The sequence below is a fragment of the Melozone crissalis genome, unplaced genomic scaffold, assembly GCF_028551555.1.
Source record: "Melozone crissalis strain CALT ecotype California unplaced genomic scaffold, PUWL_Pcris_2 ptg000004l_1, whole genome shotgun sequence".
Lineage (NCBI taxonomy): Eukaryota > Metazoa > Chordata > Aves > Passeriformes > Passerellidae > Melozone > Melozone crissalis.
In genome coordinates, this window is record NW_026535782.1 from 37,824,610 (window position 1) to 37,849,054 (window position 24,445).

General features: G+C 37.8%; 3 protein-coding genes across 4 annotated transcripts in view; 1 reads left to right on the forward strand and 2 right to left on the reverse strand.

Moving 5' to 3' along the window:
- Positions 1-1,081: 1,081 nt before the first annotated feature.
- LOC128939535 (inhibitor of nuclear factor kappa-B kinase-interacting protein-like) lies at positions 1,082-4,916 on the reverse strand. Its single transcript, XM_054280567.1, has one exon. The coding sequence runs from the start codon at positions 3,928-3,930 to the stop codon at positions 3,196-3,198; it is 735 nt and encodes a 244-aa protein (XP_054136542.1). The 5' UTR covers positions 3,931-4,916; the 3' UTR covers positions 1,082-3,195.
- Positions 4,917-4,945: 29 nt separating this feature from the next.
- LOC128939516 (inhibitor of nuclear factor kappa-B kinase-interacting protein-like) lies at positions 4,946-10,630 on the reverse strand. Of its 2 annotated transcripts, XM_054280541.1 has the most exons (5): positions 10,502-10,630; positions 9,805-9,897; positions 8,707-8,935; positions 7,892-8,009; positions 4,946-7,009 (listed from the first exon to the last, which is right to left on the reverse strand). In XM_054280541.1, the coding sequence occupies exons 3-5, from the start codon at positions 8,898-8,900 to the stop codon at positions 6,182-6,184; spliced, it is 1,140 nt and encodes a 379-aa protein (XP_054136516.1). In that variant the 5' UTR covers positions 8,901-8,935; positions 9,805-9,897; positions 10,502-10,630; the 3' UTR covers positions 4,946-6,181. The 2 variants fall into 2 exon arrangements, with proteins under 2 accessions (XP_054136516.1, XP_054136508.1); XM_054280533.1 differs by lacking the exon at positions 9,805-9,897.
- A 1,398-nt stretch (positions 10,631-12,028) lies between these two features.
- APAF1 (apoptotic peptidase activating factor 1) overlaps positions 12,029-24,445 on the forward strand; it is a 30,126-nt gene continuing 17,709 nt past the window's right edge. Inside the window, exons 1-11 of the mRNA XM_054280474.1 lie at positions 12,029-12,205; positions 12,481-12,670; positions 13,984-14,181; positions 15,209-15,392; positions 18,277-18,389; positions 18,892-19,023; positions 19,432-19,670; positions 20,608-20,775; positions 21,562-21,693; positions 23,529-23,642; positions 24,221-24,399. Coding sequence (XP_054136449.1) covers positions 12,068-12,205; positions 12,481-12,670; positions 13,984-14,181; positions 15,209-15,392; positions 18,277-18,389; positions 18,892-19,023; positions 19,432-19,670; positions 20,608-20,775; positions 21,562-21,693; positions 23,529-23,642; positions 24,221-24,399 — 1,787 coding nt within the window. The 5' untranslated portion in view covers positions 12,029-12,067. The remainder of the gene's footprint in view (positions 12,206-12,480; positions 12,671-13,983; positions 14,182-15,208; positions 15,393-18,276; positions 18,390-18,891; positions 19,024-19,431; positions 19,671-20,607; positions 20,776-21,561; positions 21,694-23,528; positions 23,643-24,220; positions 24,400-24,445) is intronic.

Genomic DNA, 24,445 nt, shown 5'->3' on the forward strand with positions numbered 1-24,445 from the left:
GAGAAAACATACTTTCTTGCTGGTTTTGGAGCTGAGATGAGCTTTCTGGTTTAAAGTATATATAAATTTGGAGTAACTACTGCATTTGCACACGGTGTTTGTATCAGGTTGTACTACAGATGAAATGTGCTGACGCTCACTGATACTTGCGGAAATGTCTGTTGCATATCATTTTAAAATGGGCTGTAATAATACAAATACTTGTAACTCATTTACATTTTTACATAGAAATGATGTAGTTCGCAGTGAAAACAATAAACATCCTGCTTTTTTATAGCAAATATGAGTACCTTGGGTAGATGAGCTTAATAGCTGCATGGCCGTGTTACAGAATTTTTGTAACTCAGTGCTAGGGAGATACTGCTAGCAGAAAATTCTTGGCTAAGCAGATGTTCTGGTATCTAAAAGTAGATTTTATTCTTTTGGGATTAATTCGCTCATGTAATTTTTTATCATTGATCATTTAATGCTGTTGCTGGCTTTTGGGTTGTTTTTTTTCCTTTCAAGTTGCTGACAAGTATACTAATTGGCCAGTTTTGTACCTGAAAGCTAAATTAAAAGCAAAGATGGCCTGAATGTCACTACATTTTGGGCTCAATGGGATGATCTGTTTTAAGTAGCATAGCTGTAATTTTCATTATTACCTGAATCACTCAATCATTTGATAAAATTGCAGAGTATCACTGCATGGCCCTAGAAATGAACTTGTTGTAGTTTCACGAAACTGTTACTCTCCCCAACTGACAGTACTAAAACAAGAAGGCAAGGTTACCTGTCTGCTTTAAATTTTTGAAAAAATACCTCACTTTCTGCTCACCTTTTCCACTGTCGAAGGAGCTCTCTGCCTCCCTGCTTAGAGCAGTATAATTATAAAGCTACTATAAAACTTCCATTTTTTAGTACAGTGGAGATGTGTGCCCGAAGGGCAAATAGAGATTTGTAATACCTGTGTGGATTATGGGAAATTTCCGATTGCTCGCCTTACTGCTGAGGTCAGTATAGTGGTGTGACAACTTGAGATACAGATTATTCCAAAATATTTTTTTCAAGTAAACTTTACCTTTGTGACTAAATTTTTTTGTCTTGATAGCAGCAAGAAAAATTTCTGAGAGGATTATCCTGGGAAGTAAGGGTAGGAAGTCTGCATGCATCTAAAGGGAAAGGGAAATGAAAGGTCCTGTAACATTTTTTTGCATGTTTAACTTCCCTTGGAGACCACGCACAGGACTGTACACTCGGCTTTTCACTGGGAGACGTGTTCTAGACTTTGGAGGTTGAAAATGAAATTCACAGTTGTTTATCCTGGCTTGTTTTCTGGTTGCTGTTCCAAGGAGTAAGTACACTCTGCATGCAGACAGACCTCTGCTGTGTCAAGGCTGCTCAGATTAACTGTGCAGCTGGAATGTATTTTTTTCCGCATCACTTGTGTAGATGTTGCTCTACCGGTTCTCTGGTTCTGCCTCTCCAGATTCTTACTGGCTACTGACCACAAATGATGCATTCATTAAATTGAAAGCAAAGTGAATAAAGTGACTGTAGCCTGTGATGCCTTTAATCCACAATATATTTATTATGTAACCCTCAAACCCCTAAGGTGTATGTGCATGTGTACATACATTGCTTCAGGTATGATAGGCAATGCATATACTTAACCATGGCTGTTCTTTAATTTTGCTGCCTGCTTCAAATGCCATTTGGTAATTTTCAGGAGCTCATTTAAGAACGGTGTGGAACAGCAAAGGGACAGGGGTTGGTAGAGTATCTGTGGATGCTCCTAGGAAAACCTGTCTTTTGACAGGTTTATTCTTGCCATCTGTCAGGTGGCCTGGAAGGGGGTAGAAGAAAGGGGGAGATAGGAATGGACCTGCACCAAAAAGAGGAAAACTTTAAACAAAGTATTGCAGGTTGACTGTGGGCAAATGAAGCAAAGAAGATACAGAAGACCAGCAACATAAAGCAGACCAAAATACATGGAATGCTGAATGACGATGAAAATAGTGAGGGACAGGAGTGCTTGTATCTTCCATACCATCAAGAGTCTAGTAGTTGCTAGATGTTAAGGTATGGCCAACTGAAAAGTTATAAAGGCTTTCCTATGTACTTACACTTCTTGATATAATTTCATTTACAGGGAGTTTCTGAGTTGCTGTATTGCTTCTAATTGATATTTATAGCCATTTTTATTCCTATTTAATGCACTTCTCTCCCACCTTCCTCTGCTAAAAGCATTCCCACTATCTTGTTAACTGCCTACTTCATTTTCAAATGTCTCAAATCTGTTGTTCTGCAGCACCTAAATAGTCCCAGTAGTTCAAAGCAGTAGCCTTCTGGGATATAAGCAGCTTCTCTTTGCTAATTCTGCTGCTCACTGTAGTATTTTACAGACTAAGAAATAATGAATGACTAACTGTTAGGATTCCTGAGCAGACACTGTGACACTGGGATAAAGCCATCAGCAGCATCATTAGGTCTTTCAGAGCATTGTCCCTATAGAGCGTTCTGTCTTTTAAAGACAGAATGGTGCTGCACAGTAATTTTGATTTAATCAGTAATTTTTATATGAAAGCCTTTTGTAAGGCTTTTATAATTGCAAAAGCCTTACACAAAGCCTTATACAAATTATTCCATCTAAATGTGTGACAAAACTTTCTGGAAGGTATCAGCAATATTTCTGAGCATTTCTTGCTTCGCTGCATTTACCTTGTTAAATATTATTTTAAAAAGAAACTAGTTTACAAAAATCATAGAGTGAATAGAGACAAAGTACTACTGGTGTTGGACTACCTCTTGCTTAGCTGGAAACCACAATTCTATTCCTTCCTTTGCAGCAGGAAAGCAAAACTGGAATCTGTCATTCTTGGGTCCTGCTTTCTTTATGAAAGCAAACTCTAAAGCTAAGAACATAATTTTGTACTTTAACACTGCTTTATTTTACAAAACAAGCAATTTATTAAATATAGCATCTGTCATTCTTCAGAAAGATACATGCAAAGAGGTAAGTTTTTTGTTCACATTATTATTTCTCCCATGAAATAAGTATGAGTTCTTCCTGTCCTTTCAAAGGAATAGGACAAATTTCAGGTTTAGGTGTGCTTCTAAATGAAGCCTTTAAATATTGTCTGTCTTCTCAGTACTACACATGATGGGAGTTAACAATTCTGAAACACTGTTCTTTAGGCAGTGGCCTTTCAGTGATCAATTAATGTCTGAAATCTTGGTTATTTCATCTTTCACATCCTTGATCTCGGTTTGAACTCTTGTTAGATTGACCAATTTCTCATTCAGTAAAGCAATTTCCTTCTCCCGTTGCAAGACCTCCTCCACTAATCTTCCTATTCTCAGTGTTAGGTCGTTTATTAAAGGCTCCAAGATAGCAAACTCCTTTTTAACTTTGTACATCTTAGGTTTTAAATCATTAGCAAATGTAACTGTCTTCAGAACTTTTGCTCTGTCACCTTCAAGATTCAAAAGTCTATTGGAATGCTTGTTAAAATCGCTCCTTAACTCAGACAGTGCTGTCTTGATTTGCTCAATTTTCCTTGCATTACTGGATGCCAGGCTTTGTATTTTCATACTTCGATCGATGCTACTGGTAAGGAGGTCACCTATGTTTTTTACTGTTGCCTTTTCACCTTTTTCCACTTTATCTTCTAGTGTTTGCAAAGAATCTGTCAGTGCAGTCATGTCTGAGACCAGGCCTGAAATGCGCCTTATGTCAGTTTTTACTGTCACAATTGTCAATGTTACATTTTTTGCTACAGAAGCTGTGTTCTGTTCAGCGCTTGAAACTGCATGAAAAAGGCTTGTTAAATTCTTCTCCAGTTCTTCTTGTCTTTTAATTATGCTGCTAGACCATGTTTTCATTGTATAAATATCTTCCTGCAGATATTTAATGTGAGAAATTATTTGAAGATCTTCCAGCTGTTTCATTAAGTTCCAAGTCTTTTCACACTAGAAGGATACAAAAATATTTCTAGCTTAACAACTCAACGTCAAAATTCAAGCTATACTTCAATGAAATATCTTACTATTCTGACATTCAACTTGAGTGCAAACCCTGTTTCTAGGAAATCAATTTCTGTTACAACACAACCAGGTTTTTTTCTTGTCAGTATACATAATAAATGTTAGTACTTCTTCTATTATAACAAAAAAATTACAAGGTGCCATATGACTTTCCAAGGTGACCTCTGAAAACACAAGTCATCAAATGGAATCTTCTTCCATAGATAGAAATTTTTATCCAAGTCTCCATAAAAGCTATTTTAGTGAAGAAAATCTCATGCTACTGCTGGATTTTTGTCTTGATTTGCTAGTTCATGTTTTTATATTTGTGTTCTTATGATTGATTCTTTGTTTTCAAACTTGAGAGGAAAAAAGGAAATTATCTGAGTGATACTATCTAGTTTGATCCCCAATAAGTCAGGGTAGAACTTGGAGAGAAAAAAACCACCAAATAGGCAAACTGAAACACATTCTATTAGTTTAGAATTAGTTTCATATAAATCCTTTTCTGGACATTAGTAGTAAAAATCACAGAAACCAATATTTTTAACTCTTCAATAGCACGGGTTGTTCCTCAATAGCTCAGAACCGTTTTGCTCAAAAGCAAAGACCAGAATTTAGGTTGTGGAAAGTTGTGCTTGTTTCCTACTTAATGCCTCCAAGGATGAGGATTTCATGTTGAATCTCCTGCACATTCAGCTTTCCATAGGGTTGAGGTTGATGAAAGATTAGGGATCACATCACTGTCACTCCCACCACCCTGCCTCAAAATGATACAAAGTAGAAACACTAGAACTGAAACACTGAAAAAAACCTGAAACTTGTAAAAAATATTTAAAAAGCATTTCTTTATATCATAGTTTTTCCTAATAGGACAGGGAACACTAAAGTATTTATTCTGTACCCTTTCTGGAGGAGCAGTTTATTTTGAATTAGATTATGCATCAGGACAGGGAAATTCACTACAATATATTTTTATTTTGAATATCACTGTAAACAGAAATTTATACATAAGCAATAATTATATGAAACCAACACAGTTTTATGACATTGAGAAACACTGGTTTCATAGTCCCTTGAATGGACAGTGTTACTTGTTTAGTGAAGATTTCAGTGGAGTTCTAAAGAAATTAATGTACAAACCCAGACTAATATTAATTAGGTCTGATTAAGTCATAAATGTGTGTTCATACTGTTTCTACTAAGTAATCTCCTTTCCAGAGAAATACAAAATTATCAAGACAATAAGTCTGCAGACAATTTGTGTTGTCCCTGAGATCCAAATTTCAATGAACATCTACCAGGCCTACTAGGTAGCATTACATCATGTGTAAGTAGGTCTGTGGGTAAACTGGATATTCCCTGCTCCCAAGCACATAACTCCACTGATTTCATTAATTACTTTTGCAGCTCTTGGTTCAGCAAACTTTGGGAAACAATGTCAGTGACACTGTTAATTTTTTTTTCTTTTCAAAAGCAAAGCAATACAAAATGCATCATGTAATGCCTAACAAAGAGCATCCGACAGAAGAAAATGTTAAAAGGTTAAAATTTGTCTCTAAAGCACCAAAATGCCCCCCCCCCCCCCCCCCCCCAAAATAAAACCAAACCAGGTCCTATGTAAATGCCAGCTTATAGAAAGCAGAACAATGCAAGGTTCTCAGCAGGTTTTCTCTAAGGGTGTTGTATCTGAGCTTCAGCTGTTAAAAATGTACTCAGTGCTTTCCTGTAGCACGTAACCATTATGGTGTACAACACTTTAAAAGCAAGGTACAGCTATCTCAGCTGAGAAATAAGTGATTAATTGTTCACTGTGTTACAAGTCTATGGAAAATAATACACAAAGTAACAACAAAAGAAACTAAGTAGTGAAAGCTAAATACAAACAAAAATTATGACCTTTTTTCCCTTAAATCTAAATACTTGGCTTCAAATTATTTTTAATAAAAAAGATCTTTTAATAAATAAACTGAAAATAATCCTTAATTTAAGAAAATATTCCTTTCCTTGTTTACCAAAGTATTACTGTCTTGCTCTCTACCCTCTTTCTCAACCTTTCAAGCTGTTCCAATGATCTTTAGATCAATGACAGGCCATCAGCTATCCCTGACATAGATTTAAATCACATTATTTATAGAAAAGTGCTTTTTTATCAATGAAAAACCTAAGGCCAAATTCACTTATCCCCATTCTGGTCATTTTCTAAGTGAAAGCTTTCTAAAGTTACTTCTTCTACTTTTGAAGATACTGCTGTGTCAGGCCCTGTATCTAGAACACCTAGTTCATGCTGCATTTTGATCAAGCTGCCATTGGACTGGAGGCCTTCAAGAGCCTTCTGCATGGCCACTGTATCAGACACAGTTTTCAGCATGTCATTTTCCACAGCATACAGCTGTGTCTTCAAGTCCTCTATCTTTTTCTCCATACCAAGCAAGTCACTTGACAGCCTAAGAATAGAGTGAATAGCATTTTCAATTGTTGGCAGATGGGTCTTGCACTCCTCAATTTTAGGTTCATAGTTTGCAAGTTTCTGATTCAGGTCTGTGTCCTTGGCTACCAGACTATTCTGTTCTTCTTCTAGCTTTTCAACTGATTTTGCATCCAAGTTCAACTTTTGTTCAACTCTAGAGAATTCATCATCTTCTTGCTTTTTTAGTGTTCTGATATTTCTGGCTGTACTGTCCTCCAAATCTTTTACTCTTTCTGCAAGGGATTTAATTCTTTGGTCAACTTCATTGATTTTGGAAGTAACTTCAGTATGTATGAACTTTGCTTCAGATTTTAAACCACTAGCATTTGTGTTCATTTCATCCAGGCTTCTTCTCCAGGAATTTGTAACATTTTGGAACTTCTCATTAATGCTCTGCATCTTTAGAGATAGAGTCTGTTCATTGTTCTGAATATCATTTATGGTGTTATGAAGAGAAGATATTTCCTGCCCAAACTCAGTCATCACAGAGATGGATGAGGCAGCTTCTCGCAGGATACTTTCAGAAGACTCAAGCTGCATTTACAACACAAAACAATGTCTGTGTCTACTTAACAAAAGTAAGAACAGAAAACCCTTTCCATTTATTAAGAGATAATGAAGTCCCTTAAAAACCACTGTACTTGTTACAAGCTCCTCCATGGTGCGTTTCCATGTTTCATCTTTAAAATATTGTTGATTAACCTAGCATGAAACAGTCACAGAAAAAAGCTACGTCTGTTGTTGAACTTCTATAGCATATATGCAATTTTCCATGTTTGGTTTTTTTTGTGTCCAAAATACAGTAAATCTCATGCAACATTCTGCAATCTGAAGTATAGTATATAAATATCCAAATTACATCATGTATAAATGACATTATTCTGAGATCAGTGCTGAAACAAAATCACTGGCATGAGCCATGCCATGCTACCATCCTTATTGTAAGGTATCAGGGATAATTCAGCAACCAGCACAGCTTTTCTGATTGGTAATGTCACACGTGGTAATGTCTTTTCTCATTACTATTGTATTTTCTTATCACTTTATTATGTCTTCATATTATTAGAAGAGGTCTGCTAGATAAAATGCTGGTAAATTTTCTTCAAATCAATGTACATTAGAATTGCACACAAGAGAGGACTGGTAAAATGAAATGTGCATGTATGTAAGTTCTTATAATAGTTTAGTTTCTAAAAAATAATACTGAGGTACAACTACTGTATTCACATACTGGAACAATGGCATGGATTGACATGCTTTGTCACATGAAATAGTCTCTAAATGCCTCTTCACAGGCAAGTAAAACACATTCTGAAAACTTGTTTTAAAACAGGCAGTTAAATTAACAAAATAACAATGAAGTAAGCAATGACAAATATTCACCAATGATCATCCAATTAAGATGCTAATGATTACCTTTTCAGAAATTAAGTTTACTTTATTTCCCACATCCATGATTTTTTCAGCTTCTTGATGTAAAAAATTGTACTTTCTTTCCAGATCAGCAAATTGACCCGACTGCTGAAATAGAAACCTGCAAATTTCAAGTAAATAAACAGAAAACATAACTTCTCAATTAGTATATATTAAGTATTCCATGACTTGATTCACAGCAAATTGTTACTGGAGGGATTTGTGTTCACAAAATGTGCTAGATCAATACATGGCCAAAAAAAAAAAAAAAAAAAAAAATTGGTCTGTCTTGATACTGGAGTTATCTTCTAAAAGAGGTATGACAGCAGGGAAGCATCCATAGATGTCTTGGCTTTTACACTGCATGCTAAGGTAACTAAGGCACTGATGCTGCTAAGATATTTTAAAACATCTTTAACAAAGGTATTTGACCTTTACTTAAAGAGTCCACCTGGTTTATTACACAGTTGAGCAAATTATTTACAGAAAACTTTATTTCACTTCTGTCCATTTATTGCCTGTCAAATGAGCACTTCCTGTCAGCCTAAGTTGCTCTCCAGGTAGATGCAGTTTCCAAAGCAGATATTTGGAATGTATGAGCAAGGCACCTTCAGGGTGATGTAACAGCTGGAGCTTGTACAGTAACTCACTGCACACCCATGTTTCCATTCCTGTCAATACTGCTACTCTTTCCTGGATCCTTCTGCCTCTAACAAGTTTCTCTAGACACTTAGCCCAAGCCCTCTGTTAATATGTAAATCATACAGCCGACAGAATACAAAAGAAAATACTAAAATCCTCTTTAGAGAGTTACGTACCAGCTCACCACCAGGCAAACAGCAAGGGAAATGATATTCAAACTTGTCCTTGAGTCCATCCAAAAGGAACTGTGATTACTGCTGCTCCTGGGACTTGCCAGCTTCCCATAATTACTGTGTTTCTCAGCCTTCTGTGAACCTTCACTGGTCTTGAATGAAGAAATACCTTTTTTCCTTGGCTTAACTTCAGACATTTTGTGGTTTTAAAAAACAGAAGCAAAGGAGAGAGCTAGGAAAAAAAAAACCAACCAGAAAGGACTACTTTTTACTTCTTACATTTTACTTTTAAACATCCTCAAAAATAAACTTTAAGTTCACAAATACACCTCTAAACATGTTTCTTTGAGTGTTCACTATGCTTCTTAGTTATGTGAACTTTTGTAAAGTATCATAACACTTTCATTTGCTTTCTATATTACAGAGCACTGCTTTTATATTTTGTCCAACTGAACTGACTTTCCAAGCTTAAGATAATTTCATCTTTCCATAAATATTCCATCTGCTGTAGAATAAGCTATTTTAAATATGCATTTAAAATTACAAGGATTAAAAGTATATTTCTTTCTGTAGCTGCTGACTGTCATAAGTTCATCAGCAATTTCACTTATGAACTTGTGTTTTACCTGTAGATTTGAAAAAGAATTATTACCTACACCACAATAAAAGGGGTAAGCTAATTTTTCAGTTTTAAAAATAAAATTGCAAATCAAGCTTTAACTTAGTAGTTCTATTGTAATGATTTCATGTCATCTGTAAAATCACAAATGTTGGTTAACAAAAAGTCACGACAGAAAAATTCAGAAGATTCATGAAATCATGCCTCTAGAAAAAAGAAAAGCTGTAACTTCCTCTTGATAAAATTAAGGTCAGAATAGATTGAGGCAATATGAATCTCTAGCTGACATTTTAATCATCCAAGTGAAGTACAGAGTGTAGTTTTTAAGCCTAAGATCTTCCACCATACTGCTCAAAACAGACTTGATCCTTGGCAGAGTTGCTTTAGCCTAATTTGAGACCAAGCTGCTGTGCTGGTTTTTTGGATCACTTTGCAGCTCTGCTTAGTCACATATCAAAATATAAATATTTGGAGATACTTACATAGTCATGTACAGGGGTAAAAGGCATTGTTTAAAATCTAATCTGTCATGCAGGTACCTTAGAGCCGTTTGAGCCACAGTACTAGAAAGCACGCTGTGAGCTTGAAGCATGAAGGGAAAAAAGTTTTCCATTTCCAAAAAATCCCAAACCCCAAAGAAAACCAAACAAAAAAAGCCACCACAACAGAAAAATTGTATTTTGAAGCTTTAAAAACATCTTTGGGTTCGAGAGCACATACCATGAAGTCAAAGTGGAGAAGAAAAAAGAGCTCTGAATGGTAGTTAGGGAAAGAGTTTCACAGAGAAAAGCTCTGCTTTGAAAGGACGGCTGCAGCGCGCTGTACAGGGGATGAGCCGCTGCTCCCCAGAGACCCTTCCGGACCGGTCTGCTCCCCCCACAGTGACCGACTGCCCCCTCCGCTCCCCCACAGTGACCGACTGCCCCCTCCGCTCCCCCAAAGTGACCGACTGCTCCCTCCGCTCCCCCAAAGTGACCCACATCCCCTCCGCTCCCCCAAAGTGACCGACCGCCCCTCCGCTCCCCCCAGAGTGACCCGCATCCCCTCCTGACCCGCATCCCTCCGCTCCCCCAGAATGACCCACATCCCCTCCTGACCGACATCCCCTCCAAGCCCGCCCTGCAGGACGCCCCCGGCAGTGCCGCCCCATCTCCCATCCCTGCGGCCGCTGTCCCGTACCCGCCGCGCCGCTCCGGCCTCAGCTGTGGGGGCGGAGGCGGGCAGGGCCGCCCTGCCCCGCAGGCTCCACGTTTACAGGCCCCGGGGCCCCTCCCCTGCCCGCGGTCGGCGCATCCCGCCCGGTGCGCCACGTCCGGGGCCCGCCCGCCGCGGGCAGCGATCCCGGCACGCACAGCCGGGGCTCGGCGGTTCCGCGCCGGCGCGGGAGGCGGCGCGGGGCTTTGTTCGGCGACGGCGGCGGGCAGCGAGAGGGCTGGCCTGGGCCGGGCCGGGCCGGGCTGGGCCGGCCCTTCCCCGCCCAGGCCCGGAAGGAGGAAGCGCTGCCGGCGCCGCCTTCCCGGGAGCTACGGGGCAGAGGGTGCGCCTCGGGGCTCGGCTCGGGGCCGGCGGCTGCCGGGGCTCCGCGCTGCCCGCCAGGTGAGCGGTGTACCGCAGGGACGGACCGGATCGGGCCGTACGGCGGGGGTGCCGCCGGGGCAGGGTAGGGGTCGGCGGGCGGGCGGTCTGAGCGCCTCGGTTTCTGTTTCGTTGGCGGCTGACACCAGCGGCACGGTGTGAGCTAACGCTTTGTTTTGTATGTTTGTGGAGCGATTTCTTCCGTATTTGCCTCGCGTGTGGCAGTGTTATTGTTATTGTTATCCGTTTTTCGACCAGGGAGCTTTAGCATCTTCTTTCCTTCGCGGTGCGGTGGGATAAAGGCTTTCTTAACTACGTAATTTTTAGTGAAAATAGGAAATTCTGTCAGCACAGCGGAAGAGGCACTCCATCACGGGCTTATCCAAAGGCAGCTGTTCTACATCTACCCAGCTCCTGTAGGAGAGAGTGCCGGGAAAAGCCAACGCTTCTGCAGGCACCTGCATGGGCGCTTTGTGGAGGAGTTTGGACTTGTTTATGGAGCTCTCCTGCCAGGAGTGTGATCGGAGAGAGCATTTTGATCAATTGGGACTCTCGGAGTCGCTGATCAGTTCTGGGAAACCTTCATGCCGTAGTCAATAGTTTTCACCTGTTTTCCTCAGACATTTGGTTTTTTATGATATGGAGGAAGAATGCGAGTTTGAAGTTGTGTGTCCAAATGCTGATAAAGGAAGGTATAGCGCACTCAAGGCAGTGCTGGGTGCTCCCTCTTCCGTCATATGTCAACATCCAAGTGTCCTTGTATGGAGTCTTGAACTTGGAGACAACAATGGGTTTATCCCGTGCAATGAGACCAGTCCTCCTTCTCATCCTGTTGTCCCAACCATATGATCCAAGGATTTAAAAAAAAAAATTGAAAGATGTAGTGAGCAGGGAGAGGACCTTTCAATAGAGACATTTAGCAAGGTGCTAGTACATAAGAAGCTTGTAGTCTTTGGTTTTGTAGTTCTGAAAGTGTTCATAAACATAAATTCATAGGAATGGGGAAAAGAATTTCTATTTTCAGAATTAGCTGTGCTTTGCTACTCTTTTTGATTTTAACACCAAAATTTATAAGCTATTCAAAAACTTCTTTCCTCATGCTTGTAAGTTATGTTCCCAGTCTGACTTGACTTCACCCCCTCTCCCCGTTCTTTTTCACCCTGAAGAAATATGGATGTCAAGAGTAGAAACTATTTGCTTATGAATCGTCAAGCACTGGAAAATGACATCAAAACTTCTTATATTATGGATCGCATGATTTCTGATGAAGTACTGACATTACAGGAAGAGGAGAGAGTGAAACAACAGGTAGAATTATCACTCATTGCTATTTCACTTCCTAGTTTGCTCACATATTTTACCTATATTTTATCCTTTTTAAAAATAGTACTTTCTGACTATCTAATTCCTGGCTTTGACAAATTCTAGCACACAGTTTTTGTTACTCTTAATAAGGTTAAGGGCTTGGTAAGTTAAAGGCTATTTCTATCACTATAAATAGTCTATAACTTATAGAGTGATAGATTAAATTATTTCTGAGGTTGCTTAGTTTTGTATAATACCTCTTCTATTTTTTTTCCTAGAATACACGGAAGGAGCGAGCAGCTATGCTAATAAACATTATTCTTACAAAAGATAATAATTCATATAGGTCCTTTTATAATGCACTGCTCCATGAAGGGTACAGAGACCTTGCTGCACTTCTTCAGGATGGCATCCCTGCCGTCTCGTCCGGTAACAGAAAGAGTTCAATGGATGGAATGACTTCCTACGGTCAGTGTAACTGCAGCAATCCTTGTGCTTGAGTGTGAACAAAAGCTGTCTTTTTTATTCCTTTGAAAGTGACTATGTGTAGTACCTGTTCCAATGAAAAAAGAGCAGTTGGTGCACTTGTTTGTTTTGGTAGTGTAGTAACTATGTCTATTTCATCTAAATATGACAGGAGGGCTACAACAGTCACAATTTTTATAGGTCGTCTTGAAATTGTTTATATTGAAAAATGCTGATTTTAAAAGGCAGGAGAACTGATGCTCTTATGGTTTTCACTCACAACAAAAATTTTACAAGTTAGAGAAAGGAAGACTCTCATTTGTACCTATTAAAAGAAAAACTTGTAGCCTCCAAACTTCTGATATTTATGTTGAAGATTAATCAGAAAGACTCTCATTTTTACCTATTAAAAGAAAAACTTGTAGCCTCAAAAATTCTGATATTTATCTAGAAGATTAATCTGGAATCTCTCAACCTACACTGATATAGTTGATTATTGACTAGTTGATCTAATTATTAGGTTACTTAATTTGTTCCACCAGATCTTTTAGTTACCCTATATAAGTTCCATAACTTATACCTGCATTTTCATCAGGATCATCTTTGACTGACATGAAATAAATTTGTAGTTTCTAAGGGGCAGAACCTTCTAACTGCATATGACTAACTGCCATATTTACTGGCACTCTGCATTTAATAAGTGTCAAAGGCATGTGGAGTTCAAGGCTATGTTAGATAATCAAAGTTTATCAGTTATGTCACTCCATATGGCCACAAAGTGGGCAGATGAAGTGCACATTTCCCTTCCTGTTATGCTTTACCTCTTTCAAGTCATGCAATCTCAGCTTAAATCAATGGAAGTCTTGCTTGAACCCCAGTGCTGTGCTGTGATCTGCCAAGGAAAGGCCCTACGCAGCATCCTTTCTTTTCTGCTGCATCCACGGTGTGGTGACTTCTGGCTGAGAAAGTGACTTCTTTGTTGGGTATAGAGATGTTGAGCTCCTGTGTTTGCCACAGTTTCCATGGGAGATGTTAATTCTCTTTTCACTTCTAGGGATTAATGTAACAACCTTTCCTCATGCAGTTATTAATTTGAACACTGTTTTAGATAGGAGGCTAGTTACATGCTAAGTAATTTATTTCTAAATAACAATATTTTTTTAGTTTTTGGTATTTTGAGTCCAGCAGGTTTTAGGGTATTTTTATGGGACATGAGGTGGGGAGGGAGCCCACTAGTTATTTTGGGTGAAGAGTTGTTTGGCTGAGTTTGAAAAGAGCTTATGTTTTATTTTGATGTTTCTTGTTCTTAACTTTAGTGAAGACCATTCTCTGCGAAGGGGGCGTACCACAGAGACCAGTTGTGTTTGTCACTCGACCAAAACTGGTAGATGCTATTAAAAAGAAACTGTACTGCTTGGGAAGTGACCCAGGTTGGGTCACAGTTTATGGAATGGCAGGCTGTGGGAAGACTGTTTTAACAGCAGAAGCTTTAAGGGATCCTCAGCTCTTGGAAGGTACTTTCAGAAAAACGTCTGTATTTTTATAAATATCACTGTAGATATATATGTATTGGACATGTATGGTGCAATCTCATATGTCATCTTGGAAGTGTTTTGGATTTCTAAATTTCTCAGGTGATTCTGAAATATTTGCTTGCAACATACAAATTTCATAACCATTTCCTGGTTTAGGACCACTAAGTATTCTATTAATTTTTAGAAAAAGGTTTGGAATAGCTTTTCACCTTAGAATCTGCATTGATTTATGAGAGTAGATGCATCCTTAATTAACTTGAAATCTCACTATTTCTGTTAGTGCAAAATAATATATGTAGTTGTATTCTTTTTGGGCATTGCTTGTAAGGTCTTCAGACTCCTCTCCTTGCGATGTGAGTTTAAAAAAATCTTGCTCTAACTTTTGCATAGATTTTAATAGTGAAAGGCATTTGTGGGTGATTAGTATTGCCTTAGCTTAAAGTAGGTCACAGATGCAACTGTTTAATGGCATTTTTTCTATTTTATTTATTTTTCCTTGCACAGGACACTAGGAGGAGAAAGTAGGACTTGGCATTAAAGAAAATAATGATGTAGGGATAGATATTATAACATCCTCGGCTGATTCTTGTAGATGTCTCCTTGATCACTGTTTCAGGGTTATTTTTACACCCCAGGCTCTGAACTCTTGCAGTACTACATGGTTTAAAATGTAAATGGTAGGTCAGACTAGCAGGAAGGTGGATGCGGAAGGGGCTGTGGAGGGACGGGAAGGAAGATGTGTAGAAAGGAGGGACAGCAGCATCGGTGATGGTGTGGAATTTCTGTGGGTACGTGCCCTACAGAGTCTGCTCCTTTAAAAATAAACAGAGTGGTCTTGTAGAACCACCCTTTGATGTTAATAGTAGAGTTGCATGGATGGCTTGCAACAGATTTTAGAGGTTTATGTTTTAATTAATGCTGACTTACTACTGCAAATTGCTATAAAATGTTTAAAATTATTTAAAATTTATAGCATTAATTAGATTATTACTGCTTTTCTTTTTAGATTACTTTCCAGGAGGAGTTCACTGGATCTCTGTTGGGAAGCAGGACAAAGCAGGGCTGCTCATAAAACTTCAGAATCTCTGCAGTAGGTTGGAACATGACTCCACTCTTTCACAAAGGCCACCACTGAACATTGAGGAGGCTAAAGATCGTCTTCGTTTGCTGATGTTGCGCAAATACCCCAGGTGATGTCAGTAAAATCATACACTTTTCTTTTAGCTGATAAAACTTTGCAGGGTAACTTTGGTCTAATCATCTGAGTTGTCTGTGTTGTGGTTACATGTGTCTACACATGTCTACATTTTTGGGTTTTTAACCAACTTCCTAACTTGGGCTAATAAGTCTTATATCTACAAAATATGCTGACCAGCTGTGCAGGAGTCATGTTTGCTTGAAAAAGCAAATAGTGTAATAAAGAAGGATGGGTTTGGATAGTGAAAGACAGGAACAAACAACTGGAAATAAGGATTTCTCTAACTTTCAGTGTTTTCACTGTGTGTGTAAACCACTTTATTGATATGTGAGGATCATACAGTAGAAAAAACGGTGTAGAAAACTCTTCCTTTCCAGAACAGATGGTGTCTTTAGAAAGTGCTTGGTCTAGAGGTACCAAAATGAAATCAGGTTTTCACGATGTGACTAATTATTGCCAAGAAACCAGCGTCCTTCTCAGTCATTGCACTGCTTTTTTCACCTTTGAGCAATAGTTTTTGTTATTTGCTGAGGATTTAATTACTCTCTGGGAAAATTTGTACTAAACTAAATGAGCCTGCTTGTCAGTGAGTTATCTTGGGAATAATACTCCAGCCTTGTGATCTTTGTAGATAACATACTGGCATTTCTGTACAGGGAAAAAAAAAAAATCTTTAATTTGAAGAAAAGATGTGGGAAATATTGACAGGTCCTCCAAAAGAAATCTATCAGCTGAAAGTGCACTTTTCCTTGAAGGATGTGAAGTGGTTGTCTCCACTGACACATTTCCGTTGTTATTTCTTGTTTATTAACAAACAAAACAAAACTCTTCAATACAGAAGTGGGCATGGCAGGAAATAGAGGGGAACGTGCCTGGGAGTAAGGTTCATAGAGGGTGCAAGTGTTCACTGCAGCTTGGGAAGAAGCTGGTTCTGTTTCTCTGGTTCTGGAATTCTCTTTGGCAACAAGAAGTCTCTTTAGCTATACCTGGATTCAGACAGCCAACCCAGTACATCTCTTGGGAATAAAGTATTAGACAAAGAATTCAAATTTTGAAGCCAGTATGTTTCTTGGGATTAAATTATTAGTCAAATGGAAAATGGAAACTATGGTGTAGTTTAGAATAAGAATTTAATCTCCTGTGATTGTTTTCACAGGGTTTTGTTTGTTTGGGATGTGTTTTTGTTTGTTTTGGTTTCTCTTTGTTATAAGGTTTTTAAAATAGTCCTAATTAGAATTTAAGTTTTGTTGGTGTGATTGGAAGAGAAAAATCACTGGTGCCTAATGAATGGGAGGACTTTGAAGTGCTCAGATTAATTAAAAACATATAATCAGGCTGTAATTCATGCCACTCATCATATTTTCAATTGTTGAAAGTGCCACAAAACGAGCCCTTCATGGCTATGCTAGTATTCTTGTGAACCCTCTGATTTATCAAAAGGCTATTAATAGAGGAGTTGTATAAAAATGAGATAGGGGTGTCCAAGACTTAAATGTATCTTTGAGAGTGTGGTCTGGTGTGTATGCACTTCTTTAAGGAGGATCAAATCCTTATTTACAGGCTTTGATGGCGTAAGAGCCACTTAGCTGAACAAAAATGCAGAAGTTTTGTCGTGCTTCAGTGAGAATTGGACAGCTTAACCAGTAACTAGTGGAGTGGAAAATTCCATCCCTTAAAAAGCAAGCAAAGTAAATGTAAACAATTTGTAGGATTAGGTATCAATAGCTAAAACTCACTGAAGGCAAGTAACTGTTACTTCTTTTCATACATCTGCTTGCCAGCTGGTCTTTTTGACTTCTTGCTCCCTTAAGCCCCGTCTTTCAAAAACAGTTTTCAGTAACTTCTCTGTTTTATATAGGCAGGTGTAGGGAAGTCTACTGTACATTATTCTGGTGAGATTCCATGTAGGAACCTACAAATGTGGCTGGCCATATGATTGGAGTATGTAGTCAGTATGAAATGTCATTTATGTAAGAAGAGCCTTGCCATTCAAGACAATTGCTTCACAAGAGGGTTAGTCTCATACAGCTTTCCAAAGATACAAGAACAAAATTGAAAACTCTTGAGTCAAAAGGAAACTTAAATGCCTTCCCACAAAGTTCATCACTAACCTGTGTCAGAGTTATTTGGTTTTATACAACTCTTTTCTCAATTTATGATACTTAATGACTTAAAACCAGTAAATATTTCTGGTTTTCCTGGTGTCTCCTAATGGAAATGTTTCCCAAAACATTGTTTGCACTTCATTTGTAGCTATGAAATAATAAATGGTAAATACCTTTTTGAGATAATTGCATTCAGCTTCTTGCACAGTGTTTAATCATAGAATCACCAAGGTTGGAAGAGACCTTCGAGATCATCAAGTCCAGCCATCAACCCAGCACCACCATAATCACCTCAGCCATATCCCCTAAGTGCCACATCCAGCACTTCTTGAATGCTTCCAGAGACAATGACTCCACTGCCTCCCTTGGCAGTTTATTCCACTGCTTAACCACTCTTTCACAGAAAATTATTTTCTCTAATATCTAATCTGAACTGCCCTGGTGCAATTTAAGGCCATTTCCTCTCATACTTCTACTTGAGACATGGCAAAGAGGCCATCTCCCACCTGGCTACAACCTCCTTTCAGGTCATAAAGATTGATAAGGGCCCCCCTGAGCCATCTTTTCTCCAGACTAAACAACCCCAGCTCCCTCAGCTGTGCCTCTTAGGACATTTTCTAGACCCTTTACCAGCTTTGTTACTGTTCTGTGGACATACTATTAAGATATTCTGCATACTAATATTAAATTATGAAAATTTATTTTCTTTATTAGAATGCAATACTTTATTTATCATTAATAGTTGATCTGAAGTATTTCTTCTCTCACTAGATCTCTTTTGGTCCTGGATGACATTTGGGATTCCTGGGTGTTAAAAGCATTCGATAATCAATGTCAGGTACTGATCACAAGCAGAGACAGGAGTGTAACAGATGCTGTGGCTGGTAAGGAACTCTTTCCTCTCCTGCACCACAGATTTTGTGTGTCTGTCTGCAGTTTGTTCTTGGGAGCTTTCAAAAGAATCTGATAGAGTCTCTCTGTCGATCTGTGCACAAGTGGCAAGGTTTTAGAATTCTGCTTTGAGAAACTTTATGCTCTTTGTATGTTATCCCAAAAGTTACATGTTTACATTGATGAGTGCAGTAATTTTCAACAGAAGAAATTAACCTCTGTGACACTGGTGCTGTTAGACTGATTATCTCTACACTATTCACCAGTGACTGCTCGTAGTGCATTTGTAATTATTAGCTTATAGTTTGGTTTTTTTCTGTGTATGTGTCTCTAATGCAAACTGATTCTGATAAGTAGAATTTATACTCTTCTTAGTCCTATAAAATACTATGCAAAAAATCATGAAGCTTTGCTCCTGATTTTGCTTGGGAAATACTTTGAATTCCATTTGTTTTCTTACATTAGTTGAAATTTTTTCCATGTTTCTGTTTCTAGGCAATAAATACGAGGTTCATGTGGAAAGTGGACTAGCACATGAGAAAGGACTGGAGATTTTATCCCTGTTTGTGAATATGAAAATATCAGAACTTCCAGAACAAGCTAACACTCTTGTAAGAGAATGCAAAGGTATTCTAGTTGCTCTTTGTCATACAATTTACCACTGAATGTCTTTTTTTTTTTTTCTTCTATATTTTGACTTAAAAATAGAGACGGGAACATCCTTTAATACTATATATGTTAAGTAAAATGCAAGGGCTTGTTAAATATTTTGGTTTTTTTTTTTTAAGCTTAGCAGTAGTCTCATGTTGATTTTTGGGTAGTTTTCCTCAGTATATTTTCTCCACACCACCATTAAACTTAAATCTGGGGAGTTTGCAAATGTCTACATGGAGTGTTTATTTTATTTATCTCTGCTCCACACCTCAAGAATTTAATCAGTGTATTGGGAATATTACCTGTTTCAGTCACATGACCATCAACTGTTGGATTGTGTTCCCTGAAGACCACTAAATTTGATTTAATCTTTTCCTTCAGGTTCTCCTCTAGTGATATCCTTGATAGGTGCATTACTCCGAGACTTCCCGAGCCGCTGGGAATACTATCTCAGGCAGCTGCAGAATAAGCAGTTTAGAAGAATAAGAAAATCTTCCTCCTATGATTATGAAGCCCTTGATGAAGCAATGTCCATAAGTGTTGAGCAGCTGGATGACAATTACAAAGACTACTATAAAGACCTCTCTATCCTCCCAAAAGATGTTAAAGTACCTACTAAGGTAATAAAAGCAGTGCAGAAACCTTGTGATTTTTAGTGAGATATAAATTTCGAGAATTCTTTAAGGTTGTTGTTTGTTATTGTCACATATAACTTCTACAGTATGTAACTTAATAATAATTGCTAGATTGGGTAGATTTGTTCCATTATTGCATCATGACTTGAATTGTTAGTAGTGAAACCAAAATAATCGTAACTGAATAATAACATTCATACAGTTTAAGTTTATCAATGCTCTGACTCCATGATTTCCGAAGGCTGAAGAAATGCCCTATTAAGCTACGTTATATTGCACTAATACTATATTATAACTATACTAAAGAGATACTATACTGAAAAGATACTACTAAAGAAAAACCTGTGATTGTCTCCTGGCAGTCACAACAAAGCTTTGACCCCATTGGCTAGTCAATCCAAACAACCATCACCAGAACACAATTAACAAATCACTCTCAGTAAACAATCTCCATAACACATTCCACATGTGCCAAACAACAGGAGCAGCAAGTAGAGATTATAATTGTTCTCTTAGCTTCTTATTGCGTTCCCCAGGAAAAATCCTGGGAGAGAGAATTATGTCTCTCTCTGTTCAAAGAATGTGAATACCAGATAAGTTTAATCTGCATTCTGTATAATGTTCTTTAATTAGATTGTAATTGAGCTCACTAAAAGCTTGAAAACTGTTATGTGGAATTTGTCTCCTTTTATGGTCACCATAAGTCAGAATAAATAGACAAAAGATAGGTTGGCTTCTATTATCTGTCCAGTGGTGTGGTATGAAGGAATTGGTAACTTACTAAATTGGTTACCCTTTGTGTCTATATTTGTTAATATGCATTTTGTTGACAGTTAATTGGTAGCCTTTTATAATATTCATACAAATCATATTACAACTTGGTTCTGATTCTCTTTTCTGGTTTTGTGTAACTATTTTTTAGGTTCTCTGTATTCTTTGGGATATGGAAACTGAAGAAGTTGAAGATATACTACAGGAATTTGTTAACAAGTCACTGTTGTTCTGCGATCGTAATGGGAAGTCATTCCATTATTATTTACATGATCTTCAGCTTGACTTTCTCACAGAGAAGAACCGCAACCAGCTTCAGGTAGTGTGTCAACTGATACTTGCATTCAACTTTACTCTCCAAAGCTGGGCATCTTGCAGAAAATGTTCCTTTGTTTGTACCTTGAGTAGCTTCATAGCATAGGTCCAAATTAAATTTAACTTAAGGCTGAATAATTAAAATTACTAATTTTCAGCTTGAAACTGTGGGAGTATTTCTTCATGGTTACATCTGCAGCTAAGAAACTAAACTGAGAGAAGACTCTATAACCATTGCTTCTCTATCAGATGTTTCCAGCAGGAGATGTAATGTTCCACTGTTGGTTCCAAAGACATCAAGGCCCTACCAGAATAGAAGACTACTTTAATGCAGAGAAATGCTTTTTGCTCCTTTTTTTTCAGTTTAAGGCAGTACTTTCAGGAAGATGACGTGTAAGTTAGGCTCAATTTCAGTTCTGAAGTACAAAGCAGAAAGAGTAGATATGAAGAAAAGGCAAGTTTTTTGTCTTGCTTTAGAAGGATCCTTTTTTGTTGTTGTTATTGGCTACCCACATTTAAGATGAAGAGAGATTTGGTAGCTAATCTCAGTCTGAGAAGGAGGGTTAACAGCTTGCTTTTCTGTCCTTCAATATACAGAGAATATTCCTGGAGAAATCTTTAGCAGTGAATTAGGTTAGGTGTACAGGTTTTGGATGGTAAGCTTTCTTATTTCACTTGTTCATGTATTACAATTGAGAAATAATATTATTCTTCAATGCTATTTACAAGGTAATAATAATAATACTTATAATTCCTCAGTGCCAAAAGTGTGTTTTTCTTCACTTTGCAGGAGCTACATAAAAACATAGTAAATCAGTACAAGAAATACTACAAGCTTAATACACCTGTTCTATCTCAAGAGGATTGCATGTACTGGTATAACTTTCTAGCATATCACATGGCAGGTGCCAAAATGCAGCAGGTGGGTTCTGACAGGTGTCCTGTGCTTCCCTTTTTTACTCACTCTTACCCCTGCTTTTCCCTCCAGGCCTTCTCCCAGTTGAGCCTCTCTTCCCCTTGACTTTAGTCCAGCTGGGTGAACACTCAACATAGTCTTTAGGAGGTCCTCATAATTGCTGTCCCTTACAAAAATTGCTTTATTTCTACCCTTTGTGTCTTGTCTTTTCAACCAGTGCTTGAGAAGATTTCCTATTTTATATCATAATGCTTGTGGTTTTCTTTTCCTTTTTAAAAAGCTTTAATAAGTTTTCTCTAAACCTTTCTGAAAACCCAAACTCTCTTTGTTGTGTAATAATACAAGTAAATTGATTTCATCAGAGCATTTTATCAGTTAGTTACTTTTTTGTCTTCAGAAGTCTTGTTATCTTTTTCCTCTTATGTCATGGAGATTGGTGTAAAAATTCATTATCTGATTTCAGTAGCAAAAAAACCCCATCAAGAGTTAGATGGGCAAGTGTCTTGTTTCCGGAATTGTCTTGGTACCTTAAAAAAATTGCTGTCATTTTTGCCAGCTACTCTTCTTCAGATATTGAGCTATTATGAGAAGTAAATCATGCAGAAAGATTAATATTTGGTAGTTTCACTTGAATTAGAGTTTCAAATGTCTTGAATAGTGTTTGGTCATGGTTGTTAATTGCTTTATTTCAGAAGTACCCAATGCTTTTCATTTGAGCTTCTTTCAAGATGGTTCATCTGACTTATCATATAATACACTTAATGGATTTATCTCTTATAGGAACCTTCATAGTTAATGTTGGTTACAAGTCTAGGTGTTTGGAATCATATTTATATCTTAGTATCTTTAGTTTCAGTGTGTTGTGAAAATGTTTTTTATGGCAACCTTTCTACATTCTGTAGAATGAGCTTCTCAAAAGTCTTTAGCCTGGCTCATTGTGACTATATGCTTCCTAGAGTTTATATTCTATGTATCACTCATTTTTCATTATTTAGAAATGATTTCTACTTGTTGGAAGGCTAATAAAGCTAGGAGGTTTTTCTTTGTTTAACATTGATAATATTTTAATCCTTGTGGTATTTATTGATTTAAAATTAGAATATGCTTTACACCTGTGCAGTGTTGCTGCTAAGCAGTTTTTTTTTTGAGGAGATCTAAAGAAAACATTGGACCAATACTTGTTAAAGATGGTCATCTAACTAATAGGGATAAAGTTCAATGCTTTTTTTTACCTGGGCCTTTAATAATATTGACAGACCTTTTGTGCCCAGCCTCATGGTTTTGAGGACCATGAATGTGGAAACGGACTTTTCATTTGTGGGACAGATGTGGAATTGTAAGGGACTGGCTGGATCAGTTGAATGTTCACAAGTCCATATGATATGATACAACCCAGAGCACTGAAGGAATGAAAGTATGTGATGGCAGGATGCCCTTGATCATTTACCAATGGTTTTAGGAGTTCCAGCATCTCTTAGGAAGATCAATAATCATTATTAGCAGTGATCTTCGCTAGACTGGACCACAAGAAGCTTTTCCAGAGTTAAGTAAACAGGTCTCGCGTGCTGCAGAAGTCAAGAATTGCTCTGTACCTCCATCTCCTGTCTGCCTAGCTGTATCAAGGAGCAGTTTGAAATAATAAACTTAGCCTTCTGTACACTGAATTTTTATAACTGAACAATTAAGATGCAGGAAATGGGAAATTGCCTAAGTTTTCAAACAGAGACAGTTGTACCGAAGTATATTAAATACCTAATGTATTTCCTGTGTTTTTCTTTTTCCCCCTAAGTAGATTCTGTTGTGAAACTTACACTCTTATCTTAAATTTGTATTTCTTTTAGGAGCTTTGTGATCTTATGTTTTCTTTGGATTGGATTAAAGCTAAAACAGAATTGGTGGGGCCTGCTCACCTGATTCATGAATATGTCGAATATAGTTCAGTCCTGGATCAAAAGGTATGATAATAAAAGGTAAATGATCAGTTGTTTCCAATTATAATTTTCTATTTTGTAATTGCATTTTATTGGATGTATGTATATGGATGTATTTATATATACAACCAAAGCATGAAACCAATATTACATTTAGCTTTAACTTGGAGAAGATAAAAATGAAGGAAATTCAGTTTTCTGTTTGTTTTAACCTCAGTGTGTGAGTGGTTGGCCATGGAACTCAATAGCTTTAGTGATCAATACCTAGGGGTGAGTATGTAAGGTACTCTCCTTTTGAGGAGGTGAAGAATTATGCTGACCACTTGGAATAGTCTTTCTGATATATCACACTGCTTATTGAATAAATCACTATTGCTAGTATTATTTGTTTGAAATTTTTTATTTGTATGAAATATTGTGCTTTCTGAATAGGATAATGAAATATTTCAATCTACTGTATGTATTTGTTAATATAACTTAATAGAAAAATAGAGCTAAGGGCTTCGGTAAGAATATTAGCTGTATAGAAATTTTAAAAAGCAAGGAAATCAATCCTAAGATTTATTTTTTTCTGTGTTATCAAATGTCTGCTCTGTATTTAGGATAGCACAGTGCGTGAGAATTTCCAGGAGTTTCTGTCCTTAAATGGGCACCTTCTTGGCCGGCAGCCCTTTCCTGACATCATCCAGCTGGGCCTTTGCCAGCCAGAGACATCAGAGGTGTATCAACAGGCCAAGCTACATGCTCAAAGGGAAACAGGAACGTTTTATCTGGAGTGGGTGTAAGTAGCTGCAGCCTGTCCGCTGATATGCTGATCCCTTGACCAA

Excerpts from the sequence above, each read along its gene's own strand:
- LOC128939535 (XM_054280567.1), bottom strand. The coding sequence starts at position 3,930 with ATGAAACAGCTGGAAGATCTTCAAATAATTTCTCACATTAAATATCTG.
- LOC128939516 (XM_054280533.1), bottom strand. The coding sequence starts at position 8,900 with ATGTCTGAAGTTAAGCCAAGGAAAAAAGGTATTTCTTCATTCAAGACC. Across the intron at positions 8,010-8,706 it reads GTTTGCCTGGTGGTGAGCTG|GTTTCTATTTCAGCAGTCGG; the intron begins GTACGTAACTCT and ends TGAAATTTGCAG. Across the intron at positions 7,010-7,891 it reads TAAACTTAATTTCTGAAAAG|CTTGAGTCTTCTGAAAGTAT; the intron begins GTAATCATTAGC and ends TTGTAAATGCAG.